General features: G+C 45.8%; 1 protein-coding gene across 5 annotated transcripts in view; it reads right to left on the bottom strand.

Moving 5' to 3' along the window:
• The window catches only part of DCLK2 (doublecortin like kinase 2), a 189,035-nt gene that overhangs the window by 35,930 nt on the left and 134,083 nt on the right, over positions 1-19,022 (bottom strand). For 4 of the 5 annotated variants that reach the window (XR_005723036.1, XM_040251471.1, XM_040251470.1 and 1 more), the window contains one exon: positions 122-197. Coding sequence is in view for 3 of the 5 variants with exons in the window: in XM_040251471.1 (XP_040107405.1) it covers positions 122-197 (76 nt within the window). In the remaining 2 variants the exon portion in view is untranslated. The remainder of the gene's footprint in view (positions 1-121; positions 198-19,022) is intronic. The other variant, XR_005723037.1, reaches the window with a different exon arrangement.

Genomic DNA, 19,022 nt, shown 5'->3' on the forward strand with positions numbered 1-19,022 from the left:
AACTGGGGTCATGATCTCATTGCTCTTTAGAGAGACCACCATAAGCACAAGTGGGTATGGGGGTCCACCAAGCTCACATGCGTGGCTTCCTTTACAAAAAAGCACACACATAGAGAGCTACCTTCAGGACTCACGCAACGATCAATCTCCGGCCCTCCATTGACATTGGAAGAAGATCGGCCATGCGCAGAAACCTGCTGCAAAAGGACAGTGCTCGTTATTCATTCAGCTTTTCGACTATGTGGGTGAGTTTCCACATAGAATCACACAGAAATAGAGGAAGCATCCCCTTGCTTCTCCTCTCACCCTTCTTCCTATACACAGTCCCATTAATACAATCCCTTAGACACAGTACTTTCAATTAATATCATGAAAACTGACACTGTGCTCTTCTTCTTTGATACTGTGTTACTTTTGATCTCAATGAAGTAAAGAAAAGGAGATTTTCACCACATCACCGATGAACAAGGTAGTCACCCACGGCACAACACCCTCCAGAGGGTTCAATACCTAGACAGTGGCCCTGACCCAACCAACTCCTTTACCATCCTAAGACAGTAGGAATGCCTCTGCAGCATCATAAGGATTTTTGTTTTTTTAAACTAGGAACCAGAGGGAAATAAAAGATAAAACTAAATGATAGGTTCCCACCTAACAAAAAGCTGAAGTTCCCAGTCTAACACACAAATATCTTTAAATTTTTCAGTGAACTGAAAAGGCAGAAGAACCAGAGATCAAATTGCCAACACCCACTGGATCATCCAAAAAAGCAAGAGAGTTCCAGAAAAACATCTACTTCTGCTTTACTGACTATGCCAAAGCCTTTGACTGTGTGGATCACAACAAACTGAGGAAAATTCTTCAAGAAATGGGACTACCAGACCCCTTGACCTGCCTGCCTCCTGAGAAATCTGTATGCAGGTCAAGAAGCAACAGTTAGAACTAGACATGGAACAACAGACTGGTTCCCAATTGAGAAAGGACTACATCAGGGCTGTATATTGTCACCCTGCTTCTTTAACTTATATGCAGAGTCCATCATGAGAAATGCTGGACTGGATGAAGCACAAGCTGGAATCAAGATTGCCGGGAGAAACATCAATAAGCTCAGATATGCAGATGACACCACCCTTATGGCAGAAAGTGAAGAAGAACTAAAAAGCCTCTTGATGAAAGTGAAAGAGGAGAGTGAAAAAGTTGGCTTAAAGCTCAACATTCAGAAAATTAAGATCATGGCATCTGGTCCCATAACTTCATGGGAAATAGACGGGGAAACAGTGGAAACAGTGTCAGACTTTATTTTGGGGGGCTCCAAAATCACTGCAGATGGTGACTACAGCCATGAAATTAAAAGACGCTTATTCCTTGGAAGAAAAGTTATGACCAACCTAGATAGAATATTAAAAAGCAGAGACATTACTTTGCCAACAAAGGTCCGTCTAGTCAAGGCTATGGTTTTCCCAGTAGTCATGTACGGATGTGAGAGTTGGACTATAAAGAAAGCTGAGCGCCAAAGAATTGATGCTTTTGAACTGTTGTGTTGGAGAAGACTCTTGAAAGTCCCTTGGACTGCAAGGAGATCCAACCAGTCCATCCTAAAGAAAATCAGTCCTGAATATTCATTGGAAGGACTGATGCTGAACCTGAAACTCCAATACTTTGGCCACTTGATGTGAAGAGCTGACTCTTTTGAAAAGACCCTGATGCTGGGAAAGATTGAAGGCAGGAGGAGAAGGGGACGACAGAGGATGAGATGGTTGCATGGCATCATTGACTCAATGGACGTGAGTTTGAGTAAGCTCCAGGAGTTCGTGATGGACAAGGAAGCCTGGCATGCTGCAGTCCATGGGGTCGCAAAGAGTCGGACGCGACTGAGCGACTGAACTGAACTGAAACTGAAAAGGGCTTCCCAGGTGGCTCAGTAGGTAAAGATTACATCTGCAATGCACGAAATGCCCGCAGACATGGGTGGGGGAAATCCCCTGGAGTTGGAAATGACAACCCATTCCAGTATTCTTGCCTGAAGAATCTCATGAAGAGGAGCCTGACAGCCTACAGTCCATGGGGTCACAAGAGTCAGACAAAACTGAAGCAGTTGAGCACACATAGGTAAACTGACTATGCCTATGATACATACATTTGTCATTGTTATTGTTCAGTTGCCCAGTCACGTCCAACTCTTTGCGACCCCATGAACCGCAGCACTCCAGGCTTCCGTATCCTTCACCATCTCCCAGAGCCCAGACTCATGTCCATTAAGTCAATGATGCCATCCAACCATCTAGTCCTCTGTCATCCTCTTCTCCTTCTGCCTTCAATCTTTACCAGCATCAGGGTCTTTTCTAAAGAGTTAGCTCTTCACATCAGGTGGCCAAAGTATTGGAACTTCAGTTTCAGCATCAGTTCTTCTAATGAATATTCAGGATTGATTTCCTTTTCCTTTAAAATTGACTGGTTTGATCTCCCTGCAGACCAAGGGACTCTGAAGAGTCTTCTCCAATACCACAGTTCAAATGCATCAAATGATAAAATATGTATCATTATTTACTACTATTTTATGTATTGTTTATTATTCTGTAGGCTTATGGAATTTTTTTTTCATAATTTCCAAGGGCTATTACACCTCCCAACTCAGTCTTTTCTCTTTCTTCTTTACCTTTCTTTCTTCTCTTAAAAAAAAAAAAAAAGTATTCCTTTTAGGAGTTTACATGGTCAAAGGACTTAACCAAACATAAGAAGCAACTGTGGCGTTTTTTGGTGCTGATAGTTTACATGCTTGTACCTTCTTCATCCCTGCATTCCCTGTGTGAACCACAGGGCCAAGTGAACACACCACTCAATTCACACTTGCTAAACGAAAACACAGCCAGCACAGGTCCAGGGCAGGGACCCAGCCACCCACGGCCTGCAATCTGGAGACCCGAATCCACTCCGGGTAAAGCAGGAAACCTCACAGATTCTGAGTTTCGTTCAATCCAGGAAAACCCAATACTTGTAACATTCCTTCAGACAGGATCATCCAGAAGTTCTTTGGGGATAAAATACAAGCCTCAGCAATGACAGGCATACAAAAACTGAGCTGTTTCCTCAGATTTCATATAAGCATACCTGTGTGGATGGTGAAACCAGGAGTGGTGTGTCTTGTTAGGAAACCCAAGGCCCCTGGAAACCAGCGCTGAGATGCACCACATTAGTGCTGCCCTGAGGCATCAGCGCGCCTCTCCTAAGCGTGTCCTGCACTCTGACAGGCGAGTAGTCCTGCAGGAATGTGGGCGTGCGTGTGTGTCCCTCTCTGGCCACCCTTCACCTGACGAGAACTGCAGGTGACTGAGCAGCTGGCTCCTCAGAACCCACTCACTCTTTCCTCGTAACACAGGTCATTGGCGGACAAAGTTTTCCAAAATTTAGCCTTTTTGCTTGTTTCCTTTTAACTACCCTGCTAAAACTGATCGAAATTCAGCAGGAACTCATGCTGGAATGTTTAAAAGTTAGAATTTGAAACCCAAGCCCCAGAAGGCGGCATGAAGGGAAGCTGGAAGGAAAACCACCACGTTCTCTGCAGCATTCGTGGATACAGCAGCCACTCCAGTCCGGTGGTCCTCGGCTTCTGACAACTCCCCGAGAGGCCGCCTCAGTCACCGCCAGGCTCCCCACGCCACGATTACTGCCAGAGCAGCTCTTCCAGGGGAGACTTCTGATTCCGAGCCTAGGATCCCAGGACCTCCCTGGGTCTTCGTAACCAACAGAACAACCCTCAGGTCTTCAGCCCACCTGCCAGTGCAGGAGACATAAGAAACCTGGGCTTGATCCCTGGGTTGGGAAGATCCCCTGGAGGAGGGCACGGCAACCCACTCCACTATTCTTGCCTGGAGAATCCCGTGGACAGAGGAGCCTGGAGGGGTACAGTCCACGGGGTCGCAAAGAGTCAGACATGACGGAGTGGCTAAGTAACAGCAGCAGCAACATAAATCATTTAGCACAATGACATGCAGCACCAACTCAACATTAGTTATCAGTACTCTTCCTCAAAACGCCTAACACAGGGCCTGGAAATGAGTGTATGAGAAAGGCTTTTGAATTGTTGAGTGTACAATGGCTATAAGAGATGTTTCTATATAATTCACTCCAAGTCACTTCTCTCTTCTAATCCAACACTTGCTAGATTGAAAACTGTCACTCAAGGAAATAAGAAATCCAAACTAAATTCACATCAACTGGATCCTTAATGAACAGTATGAAAATGCAAAAAAGATATGACACTGAAAGATGAACTCCTCAGGTTGGTAGGTGCCCAGTATGCTCCTGGAGAAGAGCAGAGAAAAGCTCCAAGAGGGATGAAGAGGCTGAGCCAAAGCAGAAACAACGCCCATTTGTGGATGTGTCTGATAGCAAAAGTAAAGTCCAATGCTGTAAAGTACAATATTGCATATTGGAACCTGGAATGTCAGGTCCATGGTAAATGGGAAGTGGTCAAACAGGAGATGGCAAGAGTGAGCAACGACATTTCAGAAAATCAGTGAAATAAAACGGTCCAGAAAGGGCAAATTTAATTCAGATGACCATTACATCTTCTACTGTGGGCAAGAATCCCTTAGAAGAAATGGAGTAGCTTTCATAGTCAACAAAAGAGAGTCCAAAATGCAGTACTTGAGTGCAGTCTCAAAAATGACAAAATGGTCTCTGTTTCCAACACAAACCATTCAGTATCACAGTAACCCAAGTTTATGCCCAACCACTAATACCAAAAAAGGTGAAGTTGAATGGTTCTATGATGACCTATGAGACCTTCTAGAACTAACACCAAAAAAAGATGTCCTTTTCATCTCAGGGGACTGGAATGTAAAAGTAGGAAGTCTAGAGATACCTAGAGTAACAGGCAAGTTTGGCCTTGGAGTACAAAATGAAGCAAGGCAAAGGCCCACAGAGTTTTGCTAAGAGAACACACTGGTTATAGCAAACACATCTTCCAACAACACAAGAGAAGACTCTACACATGGACATCACCAGATCGTCAATATCACAATCAGACTGATTATATTCTTTGCAGCTGAAGATGGAGAAGCTCTATACAGTCAGCAAAAACAAGACCGGGAGCTGACTGTGGCTCAGATCAAGAACTCCTTATTGCCAAATTTAGACATAAACTGAAAAAAGTAGGAAAAACCACTAGATCATTCAGTTCAGTTCAGTTCAGTTGCTCAGTCATGTCCGACTCTTTGCAACCCCATGAATCGCAGCACGCCAGGCCTCCCTGTCCATCACCAACTCCCGGAGTTCACTCAGACTCACGTCCATCGAGTCAGTGATGCCATCCAGCCATCTCATCCTCTGTCATCCCCTTCTCCTCCTGCCCCCAATCCCTCCCAGCATCAGAGTCTTTTCCAATGAGTCATCTCTTCGCATGAGGTGGCCAAAGTACTGGAGTTTCAGCTTCAGCATCATTCATGACCTAAATCAAATCCTGAACGATTACACAGTGGAAATGACGAATAAATTCAAGGGATTAGATCTGATAGATAGAGTGCCTGAAGAACTATGGATGGAGGTTCGTAACATTGTACAGGAGGCAGTGATCAAGACCATCCCCAAGAAAAAGAAATGCAAAAATACAAAATGGTTGTCTGAGGACGCCTTACAAATAGCTGAGAAAAGAGAAGTGAAAGGCAAAACAGAAAAGGAAAGATATACCCATCTGAATGCAGAGTTCCAAAGAACAGCAGGGAGAGATAAGAAAGCCTTCCTATGTGATCAACGCAAAGAAATAGAGGTAAACAACAGAATGGGAAAGACTAGAGATCTCTTTAAGAAAATTAGAGATACTAAGGGAACATTTCATGTAAAGATGGGCACAATAAAGGACAGAAACAGTATGGACCTAACAGAAGCAGAAGATATCAAGAAGAGGTGGCAAGAACACACAGAAGAACTGGACAAAAAAGACCAGATGACCCAGATAACCATGATGGTGTGATCACTCACCAAGAGCCAGGCAACCCTGAATATTCACGGAAGGACTGATGCTGAAGCTAAAGATCCAATACTTTTGCCACTTGATGCTAAGAACTGGCTCACTGGAAAAGACCCTGATGCTGGGAAAGATTGAAGGCAGGAGGAAAGATTGAAGACAGGATGAGATGATTGGATGGCATCACTGACTCAATGGAGGTGAGTTTGAGCAAGCTCCAGGAGATGGTGAGGATGGGGAAGCCTGGCGTGCTGCAGTCCAAGAGATAGCTAAGAGTCGGACATGACTGAGCAACTGAACAAAAGATTCTTAATAGAATAAGGATAAGAAGAAAGTCATTTGGGGGGAAGTTTCACATGTCAAAAAGTAAACAGAAAGATGCATTTGACCTCAGCTCACCGCTAGGTTACAGGGATGGGGGGTGGACTGTCAATGCCCGGGGGAGCAGCAGTGGACAGTGGCCTGGCTGACCTGCATGTCCATACTTCACAACCCAGGACGGGGCCGCCCCACACTCTCGGGGCACAGCAGGCTGGGTCTGGCCTGGGCATTGGGCAGGAAGCACCTCCCTTCCTAGCATTCAGAGCCTGGGGAGTGTGCGGGGTGCAGACCCCAGCTCCACCGCTGCCTGGCTTTGCCCCACTCTCCTCTAGGCCTGCCTGCTTAGCTCTTCTGGAAGTGGTGACCCTCTTCTCACAGGTCTCTTCCCTGAGCTATTTGAGTAAGTTAGTTCATCACAAACTGATGTGCTCTGTGTGACTCAAGGGCTGTCTAAGAGAGAAGTCCAGAAAGAGGCGAAAAATGCAGGCATCTTTACCTCCTTGTACATGTTCACATGGATGGATGACTCGCTGGAGTACTGACTGAATTCCTGCCAACCTCAGTCGCATTCTCAATGTTTCTTTTGATTAAATTCTCATTCACACCTATCCTGATTCCCAGCGCTGACAAACTTGGTTGGTGTCGGGATTCAGAGGTGGCAAGGGGCAGAAAAGACACCGGGATACAGAGCCAGGGGTGGAAGCTGACAGCGTAGTGACCAAAATGAGAACTAGGCTGAAGCTGGCCTGAGAGGTGGCTCGGGGACAACGTGAGGCTGCAGGGCAACGCCAAGGGTTGCTTCCACGTGTATCTGACAAAGGTCTCACTAAACCTCCAGGAAATGCACTCTCTCAGCAAAGGCTGATGGCAGGAAGAGCATTGTTCAAAACTCTCCAACAGAATGACACTGTTTCACAGTGCTAAACCTCCAGCGTTTAAAAAATGAGAGCTAACGGAAGTGACATATCTGATTACCTGTCCAAACATGTTCCTTTATTTGGAAAAAAAAAAAGCTTTCATGAAGAAAATGAAAACGCATACAAAAAATGAGGGAATCATTACATTATAGCACAGCTCAACAGACAGGACATGATTAGATGCAGGGACGGTTTTCCTTCCCTCCATCAGCAACAACCTGTGCCGGAGTTTTAGAGAATGCAAAGATTAGGGCTACGGTCTTTAGAGCCTGGAAGTTTACAGTCTAATGAAGAGGCATATGTGTACATACAAAACCATTCCTGGAAACCTCAGTTCAGTCGCTCAGTCGTGTCCAACTCTTTGCGACCCCATGAATTGCAGCACGCCAGGCCTCCCTGTCCATCACCATCTCCCGGAGTTCACTCAGACTCACATCCATCGAGTCGGTAATGCCATCCAGCCATCTCATCCTCTGTCGTCCCCTTCTCCTCCTGCCCCCAATCCCTTCCAGCATCAGAGTCTTTTCCAATGAGTCAACTCTTCGCAGCAGGTGGCCAAAGTACTGGAGTTTCAGCTTTAGCATCATTCCTTCCAAAGAAATCCCCAGGCTGATCTCCTTCAGAATGGACTGGTTGGATCTCCTTGCAGTCCAAGGGACCCTCAAGAGTCTTCTCCAACACCACAGTTCAAAAGCATCGATTCTTTGGCGTTCAGCCTTCTTCACAGTCCAACTCTCACATCCATCCATGACCACAGGAAAAACCATAGCCTTGACTAGGCGGACCTTAGTCGGCAAAGTAATGTCTCTGCTTTTGAATATACTATCTAGGTTGGTCATAACTTTTCTTCCAAGGAGTAAGCGTCTTTTAATGTCATGGCTGCAGTCACCATCTGCAGTGATTTTGGAGCCCCCCAAAAATAAAGTCTGACACTGTTTCTACTGTTTCCCCATCTATTTCCCATGAAGTGATGGGACCAGATGCCATGATCTTCGTTTTCTGAATGTTGAGCTTTAGGCCACCTTTTTCACTCTCCTCTTCCCCTGTTCCAGAATGTGGTTCTTTCTGATGGTTTGCAATTCATGCGCAGGAGCTGTTTCACTACAGCATGAGTCTGCACTTGGCACACCTGAATCACACCTCTACCCTCTAGGTTTGACCTCCCAGCCTGGTGCTCCGAGAACCCAAGAAAAGCTGGGTATTCACCAAGATCTCTGGAGAGATCCCTGGCAAACATGAAGTGTCCATTGTTACATATAAGGCACTCTTGGTGCCCTGAAAGACACGCAAAGAGAAAGGAAAACACAAGGGCAAAAGCAAGGACTACAAAATCCCCTCCATTTACCAGGCAGAATGTATGGATTTTCCTATCCCTGACAAGAGAACTATTCTCTTACTGAAGCAAGGAGAGAATAAAATACGGCATTCCTGATTAAACCTGTCCCATTTCTATCATCCAGCTAAATGTTTTTATTAAAATCTCTTAAAATGCTAATGTGCTTCATGCTTCCATCAGCAGCCAGGACGCTGAAACAGCATGAAGACGGTGCCTGGGTGCTGCGTGTGATCGAGACGCTCTTCAATAAAGTGTAAACAGATGGGAGGGAGCGTCTGGACTGTTTCAGGATATTTTCCATAATTACTAACTGGTTCAAAAAGATGCAATACACTTCTCTGGTGGTCCAGTGGTTAAGAATCTGTCTGTGAGTGCCGGCGACACTGGTTCGGACCCTGGTCCAGGAAGATCTCACATGCCTTGGGGCACCACAGCTATCGCGCCAGTGATCTGCAAGAGAAGCCACCGCAATGCGAAGCCTGCCCACCACAATTAGAGAGCAGCCCCTGCTCGCTCCAATTATAGAAGGCCTGTGCACAGGAGCAAAGACCCAGCACAGCCAATAAAGAAATATTTTTCTAAAAAAGATGCACTGATGTTAGAGGTGGGGAGAAGAGGGGACTTTTTTCTGATGAGGTCATAGAGGGTGAAGAAGGGAAGTGACGGAAAACACCGAAGACCCTGCGAGTGCATTCTCTGCGCCCTCCACCACCACTGGCCTTCTCTCTGGCAGCAGCAGCCCCAGTTTTATGAGGAAGGAAACTGCACCAGAATCCACTTCTGCTAAGAACTTTAAAAAAAGACTTGAAAACAGAGCAAAAAAAAAAAAAAAATTCTATAAAGTGCCCTCAACTGCTAGCACTATTTAAAAGAGCATTCCTGGCAGACTGAGTTCATCCGATGACATGCCAGCTTGCCACATTTTTAGCAAAGAAGTCAGTGTCCTACATTAGCTTTCTTTGACAAGTGCATTATTAATATTTCTATGAAATTTAAAGAGAAATGTTAAATGCTATATTAAAATTGTGAAGTTTTATTCATAAACATGCAATTCTCAGGGGAAAAAAAGAGGCGAAAATAGTTCTATTAATGCTGGTCCCTACTTCATTGTGGTTTTCATAAAAAGCAGCATTTGAACAGAATCTAGCAGATATACTTGTGTGGAGAGTTGACTTTCTTGAATGCATCTTGGAAAATGGCACTGTGATTTTAAGTGTTCTGCTACAGGGGTCAGAAACATCTTCTGTAAAGGGTTAGAGAGTAATATTTTAGCCTTTGTGGGTCACGTGGTCTTTGTCACAACTACTTAACTCTGCTGTTGTAGTGTGAAAGCAGCCAGATACCAAATAGAAATGAAGTATGAGCATGCGTGCGTTCCAATAAAACTTTATTGAGAAAAACAGGCAATGGAGCCAAATTTGGCCACAGGCAAATAAATCCCTAGTCCACAAGAACTTTCTTAGGAAAGCTTTTCCTCCAACATAATTCTTACACTTTTAAACGCTAGAACAGAATAAACCCCAGGGTATGATGTTATAAAGCAGCAGTTCTCCATCCTCGGCTGTATATTAGAATTCCCAGGGAAGATCTGAAAAATTCTGTTGCCAGGCTGCACCACAGATTAAAGAATCCTTGCATGTAGGGCCCAGGTCTCAACATATTTTTAAGCTCCACAGAAGATCTAATGTGTAGCTACAGTTGCGAACCTCCATGGAAGAAGTTTCTCGCAGTAATTATAACTGATGGTTCAGCTACCTTAACTTCTCTCTGTCACTCATCCAGTAACCTAACCACTGTGAGTCATCCATAGCCCAAGGAGAACTTTCTCTTTGTAAGTTAAGGAAAGAAACTCATTACAATTTATTGAATGCCTACTCTGAGCCAAGTCCTAAAATTGATACTTTTATATCTTATGAATTAGGTATTATTTCATCTCCATTGATCTGTGAAGAAACCAAAGCTCAGAGAGGTTATATAACTTGCCCAGTTGGCACAGCAAATGTAAATTCAGGATCTAAACTCGGGTCTGGCTGCTGAGCCCAGGAGCTCTTGGGCTAGTCTCACGTTACAACCTCGAGTTGCTCATGAAGTCTTGCACCCAATACAATTCACTGATCAAAATAGTCATTGCAGTATATGAACATGCTTTCAGGTTACATAACTATAATCACCTTCCTATAATTTAGTCAAATAATACCTATCGATAAATAAATACACAGCCTTTCCTCATATAAAGAGGTCTTCAGAAAAAAATTTTCTTTAAAATGATGACCTCTGAAATGCATTGGAAGATTTAAAAAAAAAATCAGGATGCTACATTATTACTTGTACTGATAAATAGATTTGCCTTCATTATCATTTTTTGTAGTATTTTTAAAAACTATCAGAAACATCAGTTCCATCAATTAGAAGGAAAACCAGTGTAAATCAGGCGTCCATTTAAAAACAGAAGCTTGGGGCTTCCCTTGTGGCTCAGCGGCAAAGAATCTGCCTGCCAATGGAGGAGACATGGGTTTGATCCCTGGTCTGGTGGGATCCCATGTGCCTCAGAGCAACTAAGGCTGTGCGCCACAACGCTGAGCCTGTACTCTAGAGCCCGGGAACTGAACTACTGAAGCCCCTGCATCCGGGAGCCTGTTCTCTGCAACGAGAAGCCACTGCAACGAGACGCCCAAGCACTGCAACTAGACAGGAGCTCCCCCTCGCTGCAATGCAGCTGCAGACAAGCCCATGCAGCAACGAGGACCCAGCACAGTCAAAAATAAACAGATAAAATTATTTAAAGAAATAGAGAGAAGCTTCATCACGTTCATACTGGATTTGTGATAATGTACTCTGAAATACTTCAGTATTAGTAATGAGATTTGAGAACAATTTGAATCAGCACCTAGAGATTCATAATATACAAAATATTCTCACCTATAGCCATACCTTAGCCTTGGTCTCACTTGGTACAATCAGCGGTACTTGATACTTGTGACAGTTAATGGTGGAGACCAGCAGTACACAGAACCCCACTGTCTGAATGTACATGGTTTGGGACAGAGCCAGCTCAAGTCCATGAAAGTGTAATAGGGAAGAACAAGCCTCACTCCATTCTGGCTGTTTCTTTTACTTTAACCTTTGTATTCTATTGCTTTTGCTACAAGTTAATAACTAAAAGAATGTTGCCTATAGCTTGAAATATACAGGACAGCCCATCATCAAGGCTCTGATCTTTAAAGGTATAACATTTCTCTCTCCATTCATATAGAGATATAAAGTTGCAGAACAGAGAATAACAGTTGTCTTGAAGGTTTAAAGGAACATTGTGACCTCACTTACACCCGCAGCTGCAAGAACAAAGGATTCAGGCACCAACAGGTTTGCAATAACCAACCATGCCCCCTCCCCTTTTGGTATAAAAGAAGCCCGAATCCTAACTTGGGTGAGAAGGCTCTTTGGGACACTAGTCCATCATCTTCTTAGTCTTCTGGCTTTATGAATAAAGTCACTACTCTGCCTCAACAACTCCTCTCTCAATTTCCTGGCCTGTCCTGTGGTGAGCAGTATGAACTTGCACCTGGTACCAAAAGGGCCTGTGTGGAACCTGCCGACTTTGGCCTTCTCTTCCTCTGAGTATCGCTGCCACCTCAGCTGATGACATGGTTTGCCAAAACAAGCAAAGAATCTCATCACATCCTTACTGAGTGAGCCTTTCAAGCAGTGTCGGCTTACCGGATTTTGAGCAACAAGTGGTGTGGCCATGCCTGCCTGCTGAACATGTCAGCCTACTCCCAGTGTGATGTTTCACGGATGTCCAGGGTGCCTGGGTGCTGGGAGAGGTGACTGTGACTTTCAGTGTCAACAGCATAGGCCACTCCTGTTTTTCACTGGCACAGGACATCTCAATGCCACGACCTCTAAGTAGTAACACCACCCAATTAACTGATGCATGACCGAGAAGAATGTCTAATGACCCACTTTCACGAATAAGAGGGTGTTTGAGATAAACACATATGCTGCTTATATTCAAATAAAGTGTATACAATTGATCCTACCTTACATACCGATTTGCCTGGCAAACTCTCCACCCCCATAAAAGTGGGCTTCCACCCAGCTGCGCCATTTATGCACCAAATGCCTCTTTTCTGCTGACCAACTACAACGTACAAATCAATGTCCTCAAACAGAATCTGCGAGTCATCATGATGATTGATTTCTTTAGGGCACCAAAATCTTCAAAACTGCTTAGTCCCTCTTCTGCTTTTCTGTCAACAAAATCATTACATGCTGAGAATAAATGACCACTCACCATTTCTGAGGTAATAAAGGGTGTCAGTCTCTTCGTACTAAAGACCATTAACTAGTTTTTAAATACTAAAGAAAGCCTAAGCTCCCGGGAAAAGCCAAAACCCTCTCCAAGGTCAGAAGCTACCGTGGATTTACATTTCACAGCTTCGCAAAGAAGTTTTGAGTTCAGAAGGTCAAAGAGTTACATTTTAGCTCTGCCAATCAGTATGAGATACTACCAGCCCTTTCATCACACTTCACAAATCTGGAAAATCTTTCACCGCCAGGAGACCCAGGAGACATCATCAGATAAAATATCAGCACATCAGACAGTTTATAATCTCAAGATGTTGGATAATGTTCCAACGTCCTTTTTTCCCTTTCTTCTTTCAACCAACAAGAATGCTCACAGCAGACAGCCCCTGGGCATACGCGTCAGCATCAAAACGTGAGACGTTTCAGCCCCGGTGTCCACAGATGTGCCCCTCACTCTGAAGCCTTGAATTACTACAGCCTTGAAAGTCTTAAAGTGGGACGTGGATGATGAATTAAATTTCAGGGCAATGCTTTCTTCATCCATCTGGCAGCCGATGACACATTTAGTACTCTTTATTGCCTATCTGTCCTGAAGAAAACGCTGTGATTTAAACACAGTAAATATTCCTGAAGGGAAGGTTATCGGCTAGATCGAAGGGGCTCCGAGGAACTTGGGCAGAGGAAACAGGAGATCACAGGCTGAGGTCAAGGAGAAAATGGAGGATCCAGAAGACGGGGATTAAGAGAAGAAAATGTCAGTGGTGGTGGGGAGAGAAAACAATGGGCAGGGATGATGGTCTGCAGAGTAAAAGGGCTGCAAAGAGAAGGCAGCAGTGAGATTTACAGGGAGAGAGCTACTGAGGGAGCAGGGGCAGCCCAGGAGAGAGATTCTGGGCGAGCTGAAAGCAGGCAGAAGGGGTGTGAGAGCCAGTCTCCAGGCCAGTCCCCAGGCTCTGATGGTCATGCCGGGGTGGAGTCCCTTCCCACACTCAACGGGACTGACATCTCCAGTTCCTAAGCTCTGATGGAAACGACGCTGTCCCCGACATCCGAGGCTAGGTCACAGACAGGACCTAGCGCGCTCTCTCAGCTTGCTCACTCTCAGGAAACACAGCTGCAACATTCTGAGGATACTGAAGCCAACCTACGGAGGAATCCACCCAGTGAGGAACTGAGGCCTCCTGCCAAGAGCTGGCACAACTTGCCTCCAAGTGAGCAGGTCACCTTGGGAGGGGATCCTCTGTTCCTGGTCAAGCTTCGGGTGATTGCAGCCCTGGGGCACAGCTACAACCCCACCTAAGATCTTAAGTTGTCCCTGAATTCCTGACCCACAAGAACTGTAGGGGGAGATAATTTTTCATTGTTCTTTTAAGCTGCTAAATTTGGGGATAGCTTGTTACTAACAATATTACCTATAGATTACTAATAGGGTTGAACTATGTCGAGAGAGCAGGAAGGGACTTCCCTGCTGGTCCAGTGGTAAAGAATCTACCTTCCAATGCAAGGGACGTGGGTTTGATCCCTGGTCGGGGAACTGAGATCCCACAGGCCTAGGGGCAACTAAGTGTGTGTGCCACAATGCAGCACAAAATAAATAAATTCAAAAACTTTTAAGAGAGGGCAGGAAAACAGAGACAAAGGTAGGGCTGGGAGGGCAAGTCATAACAGGAAAGCACAGAAGGCAATAATATCAGCAGAGAAGTCTGATTTCTCTCACTTTCTCTTTCCTTCTTCTTACCTCATTGCATATCAATTTCTTTTTCCCTAAGTGAAACTTCTCTGATGTGAAAACTGAACCTGGACACCCCAATGCTTCTGGTAATATAACTGGGACAACAGAATATAAAAGAATAACAATAGCATAATAGAATAACAAAGTTATTCTAAGTGCTTTCTTTATATTTAATCAGTTAAGCTCAACCCTGTGCAGCAGGTCCCAGATAAGGGTGATGTGACTTGTGCAAGGCCACACAGCTAGCGAGTGGTCAAGCCAAGACGGAACCTGGACAGCCCAGTTTCCGAGCTCCCGTGCTGAACCACATCAGCCTCTTGTGTCCGTCTCAGACCAGGGGCCCGGGGGCTCACCCTTCTCAGAGCGTCTCACCCTATGTGACTGCATGCCAGGGGGTGCTGTCTCTGCCTTCACCCTAGGGCTTAAGGGGGCCTCTCTCAACTGGGGCAGATTGGACTTTCACAGAAAATTCTACTAAGTAAGCAGAACACAACTCAGCGACTGAACAACAAGGAGAATAACAGGAAAATAAACAAGAGTCCTGAGGAGACGTGTGCCCTCCTGACACAGGCCTAGGACAGCCTGACTCCCCAGATGCCTGAATGAGGTGGGCAGCCTGGAGCCATGGAGGTGGCCCGTTTCTGGCTGCAAAAATGTCTCCTCCCTGCATGACTGTCAACAAGAGGGGCCCTGTGTTTAGAAAACCCAGATTCCCCAAATCGATACAAAAATCAAGGCCAACCTCAGCCCTAGGGTCTAGGTTCTGGGGAACGTGGCCCATGGGGACCTGCCCAGTAGCCCCAGCAGCCTGCTTTATGAATTTCTGGTCTGAGGACAAAGTTCCAAGCACCCAGCAGGCCAGCCTTGCTTTCTCACTGTGTCCTCGGGGCAAGGAGCGGTCACGTGCATGACCTACTTTCAAGTCCCAGTCATGCCACAGTGCTCACGACCTGTGGTCACAGGACCACCGGGGAACATGATCCCACATCCAGGACCCCGTGCTTGCTGGGCCAGGACCACAGCATCCGTTTCCAACCGGTGCCGATCTCGACCACACTCAGCTCCACTGCTGGCTTCCAAAGGAAACCAGTAACCCTAACCTACTGCAGCCTCTGTCATTCCACTAAGCCTTAGGGGGTCGGGCAGAACTGCTGGTCACACAGCGTAACCATTTCACCTGAAAAGAATCATCACTGCATACGATGAACAAGCTCTTCCAAAGTCTCCCAGGAAGGCCTGTCAACAGGCGTTCTCCTCCACCTTCCCCCTCCCTCCACCCAGCCTCTCCCCCAGCCCAGGATCCCTTTTCTCAACCCTCCCCTCTCCCTGTTCCTTCCCCAGTCTTACAGTCCAGTTTTATTCAGAGCTTCTAAACCCAGGCACTCCCCTCCTAAAAGACCTGTGCAGCACAGCTTTCCAAGTGGCGCCTGTGCTGGGGTCATGGAAGCAGGCCCATGGGGGGTCGGGGAAGGTCAAAGGTTAGGGATGAAGCGCTGGAGAGGGTCAGAGATCCCAACTGGCCACTGGGACTTGAGCAACTCACTTCGTATCTCTGTCAGATTCTCCATCTATAAGATGAAGATGAACTAAAATATCCAGGGTCACTTCTGGTTTCCACACTGTATGATTTTAGGTAACTATCCAGCAAAACCAGCACGTTATAACCGAGGAACAAGTAAGTCTCAGTTGTCCTAACATCGTTCACTTTTAGGTTTAAAGAACCTTAATGACTTGGTCGCCACCCTATTTCTCAACAGCCCCACCTTGCAAAAGACACAATTTGAGGAAAGCTTTGCTTCCTCTCCTGCCTTTGGTCCAGCCCCTTAGAGAGCCTGACCTTCTTCGAACACATCTGAATGGAGCGGAGTTGTCTACCCGGAAAGCAATGAGGGCATTTTGCGGGGGAGGGGGAGCTGCTTCTGAATACCCACGTTTTTCGAGGAGCAAATAAAAACACCAGTGCCGCCCTGGAGTCAGAGATTAAACATCATGAGGTCATTATTTTTCATTTTCAATTATTTTAGTGTCTCCACCCAAACGCCAGAATGGTTCCCAGAATCTGCCACAAGGTGAGGGGGTGGTGGGTTGTGACGAAATAGCAAATGCTGCTCACCTTTGCCAAAGCCCCTGTTAAGTAAAGCCAAGACGGGGGAGGGGCGGGGAGGAGGCCCTGTGCCCAAGGCTGCGTCCTGGGAGAACGACGGGAGCGCCCGCTCCCGCCTGTGCTGTCCTGGCCCGCACTGCCTGCGTCTGTCAGTGCTCTGGAAAAAGACTCCCCACAAAGCCATAAAAGCATCCAAGTAGGATAAACAGGAGTAAAGAGCTGCTGCCCATGAAGAACGGCCCTCCACTGTCAGACATCCCCTCTTAATGGATCTTAATGAGCTATTTTAAATGAAGGGGAAGGAAAAAACCTAGCACTAACACCTGATAATTATCTGTAATTCTCCATGTGTAATGTCACTTAATAGAGGAAAATAATGCAAACGTGGACAGACGCTGACTAGAGCCTTACAGTGACATCAAAATGAGGGTGTTTTGTACAGTAAGGAGCACGCCTAAGCTGCAGTGTTTCCAAGGCAAGTTTTCATCCAAGGACAATGCACACCACGACTGTGGGTAATCTGCAATGAAATGAATGCCCACAAAGTATGACCCCCGGGAACAGGCAGGGGCTACAGATATTTAGCTTTATGTCCGAACAGCTGATGGGTGTAGCAGAGACTTGCTTAGCTTCAAATATTTAATGTGAGATTCAGTGAGTCTATATCAGCTTGAGTGAGAAGAAGAAGAATGGATTCCTCAGCATCCTAGACAGGTTTTTGGACAACTTACAAGAACTACAATCTTAGCACTGTAGGACTCCTCTAAAGTCAAATGTTCTTATTTTACAGATGATCAAAAGAAACCCAGAGGCGGTCTCACAGCTGTCAGCCAAGCCTCAGGTGTGCTGGAGGAGAAAGGAAGGGGTAGGAGGTCATGAAAGGACTGTTAGCCTTTATCTTACTGGTGATTTCAATGTCAGTCTTGACCAGGAATCAGCATTTCCTGTAACTTTCTTCATCTCTTTCTGCATCAATGAATAATCCGTGAGCACTTACCGTGAATTCTGAGGTTACTCTAGACACTAAGATGTATCTATTGTAGTTGGGAATGATTTTATCTAATGTCTCTGCAATCTTATTAAACCTTGTTAGCATGTCTTAAAAGTCCGACTGGAGGACTTGCCTGGTGGCCCAGTGGTTGAGAATCCACCTTGTAATGCAGGGCACATGGGTTTGATCCCCTGCCACAGGGCAGCTAACCCTGCCTGTACATCACAATTAGAGAGCCTGTGTGCCAGAGAGGTTTCCCAGGTGGCACCAGTGATAAAGAACTTGCCTGCCAATGCAGGAGACACAAGAGATTCGAGTCTGATCCCTGAACAGGGAGATCCCCTGGAGGAAGTCATGGCAACCCTCTCCAGTATTCTTGCCTGGAAAACTCCAGGGACAGAGGAGCCTAGTGGGTTACAATCCATAGGGTTGCAAAGAGTCAGACACAACTGAAGTGGCTTAGTAGGCACACACGTGCCACAGTGAAGATCCTAAGTGCTGCAACTAAAACCTGATACAGCCAAAAATAAATACTTGTTAAAAAATTATTATACTATTACTGTACTATTAAAAAAGAAGCCCAACTCTTCACTTCAGATTTCCACATCTGTGAGTGATCTCCTCCAAGTATGTGCACATGTGTAAAAGAATGAGTCTGTATCAGAGCATAGCAGCATCAACTGACCTGGTGGCATCCACAGGAAAGAACAATTGTGGTCTAAAAGCTGAAGACAGATGAGGAAGACAGACAAGAGTCTACATCGCCAATGGATAATAAAAAAGGGGGAACCAACCAAGACCCAGGAGAGCACGGTCTAAGGTACCCTTCTGGGATGGCCAGAGGCCAAGGATCACAGCAGTCCTGCCTCCAGCAACAGCCGGGGGAGAAATCAAGTGAGCCCTGGAGGTGGGCCACTGGAAAGCTTTGTTTGGGTCTGCGTCGGTTGACAATCACCAGCACTAGGAATCGCTAGCTTTTGCTTTAGTAAAGGATAAAACAATCAAAGCTGGAAATAAGGTAAATCGACTTGATTTTTATTTCAATGGTGGCTCAGAGGTTAAAGCATCTGCCTGGAATGCTGGAGACCCGAGTTCGATCCCTGGGTCGGGAAGATCCCCTGGAGAAGGAAATGGCAACCCACTCCAGTACTCTTGCCTGGATAATCCCAGGGAGGGAGGAACCTGGTAGGCTACAGTCCATGGGGTCACAAAGAGTCGGACATGACTGAGTGACTTCACTTCACTTCACTTTCTTGAAAGTTACCTGGATTAGAACACAGAGCACCTCCAATCTATTCTGGGGAAAACAAGCTGGGAAAGAAAAGCGGAAAATAATTACATTAGTGAT

Source organism: Oryx dammah, unplaced genomic scaffold (genome assembly GCF_014754425.2).
Source record: "Oryx dammah isolate SB20612 unplaced genomic scaffold, SCBI_Odam_1.1 HiC_scaffold_12, whole genome shotgun sequence".
In the NCBI taxonomy this organism is placed as follows: Eukaryota; Metazoa; Chordata; class Mammalia; order Artiodactyla; family Bovidae; genus Oryx; species Oryx dammah.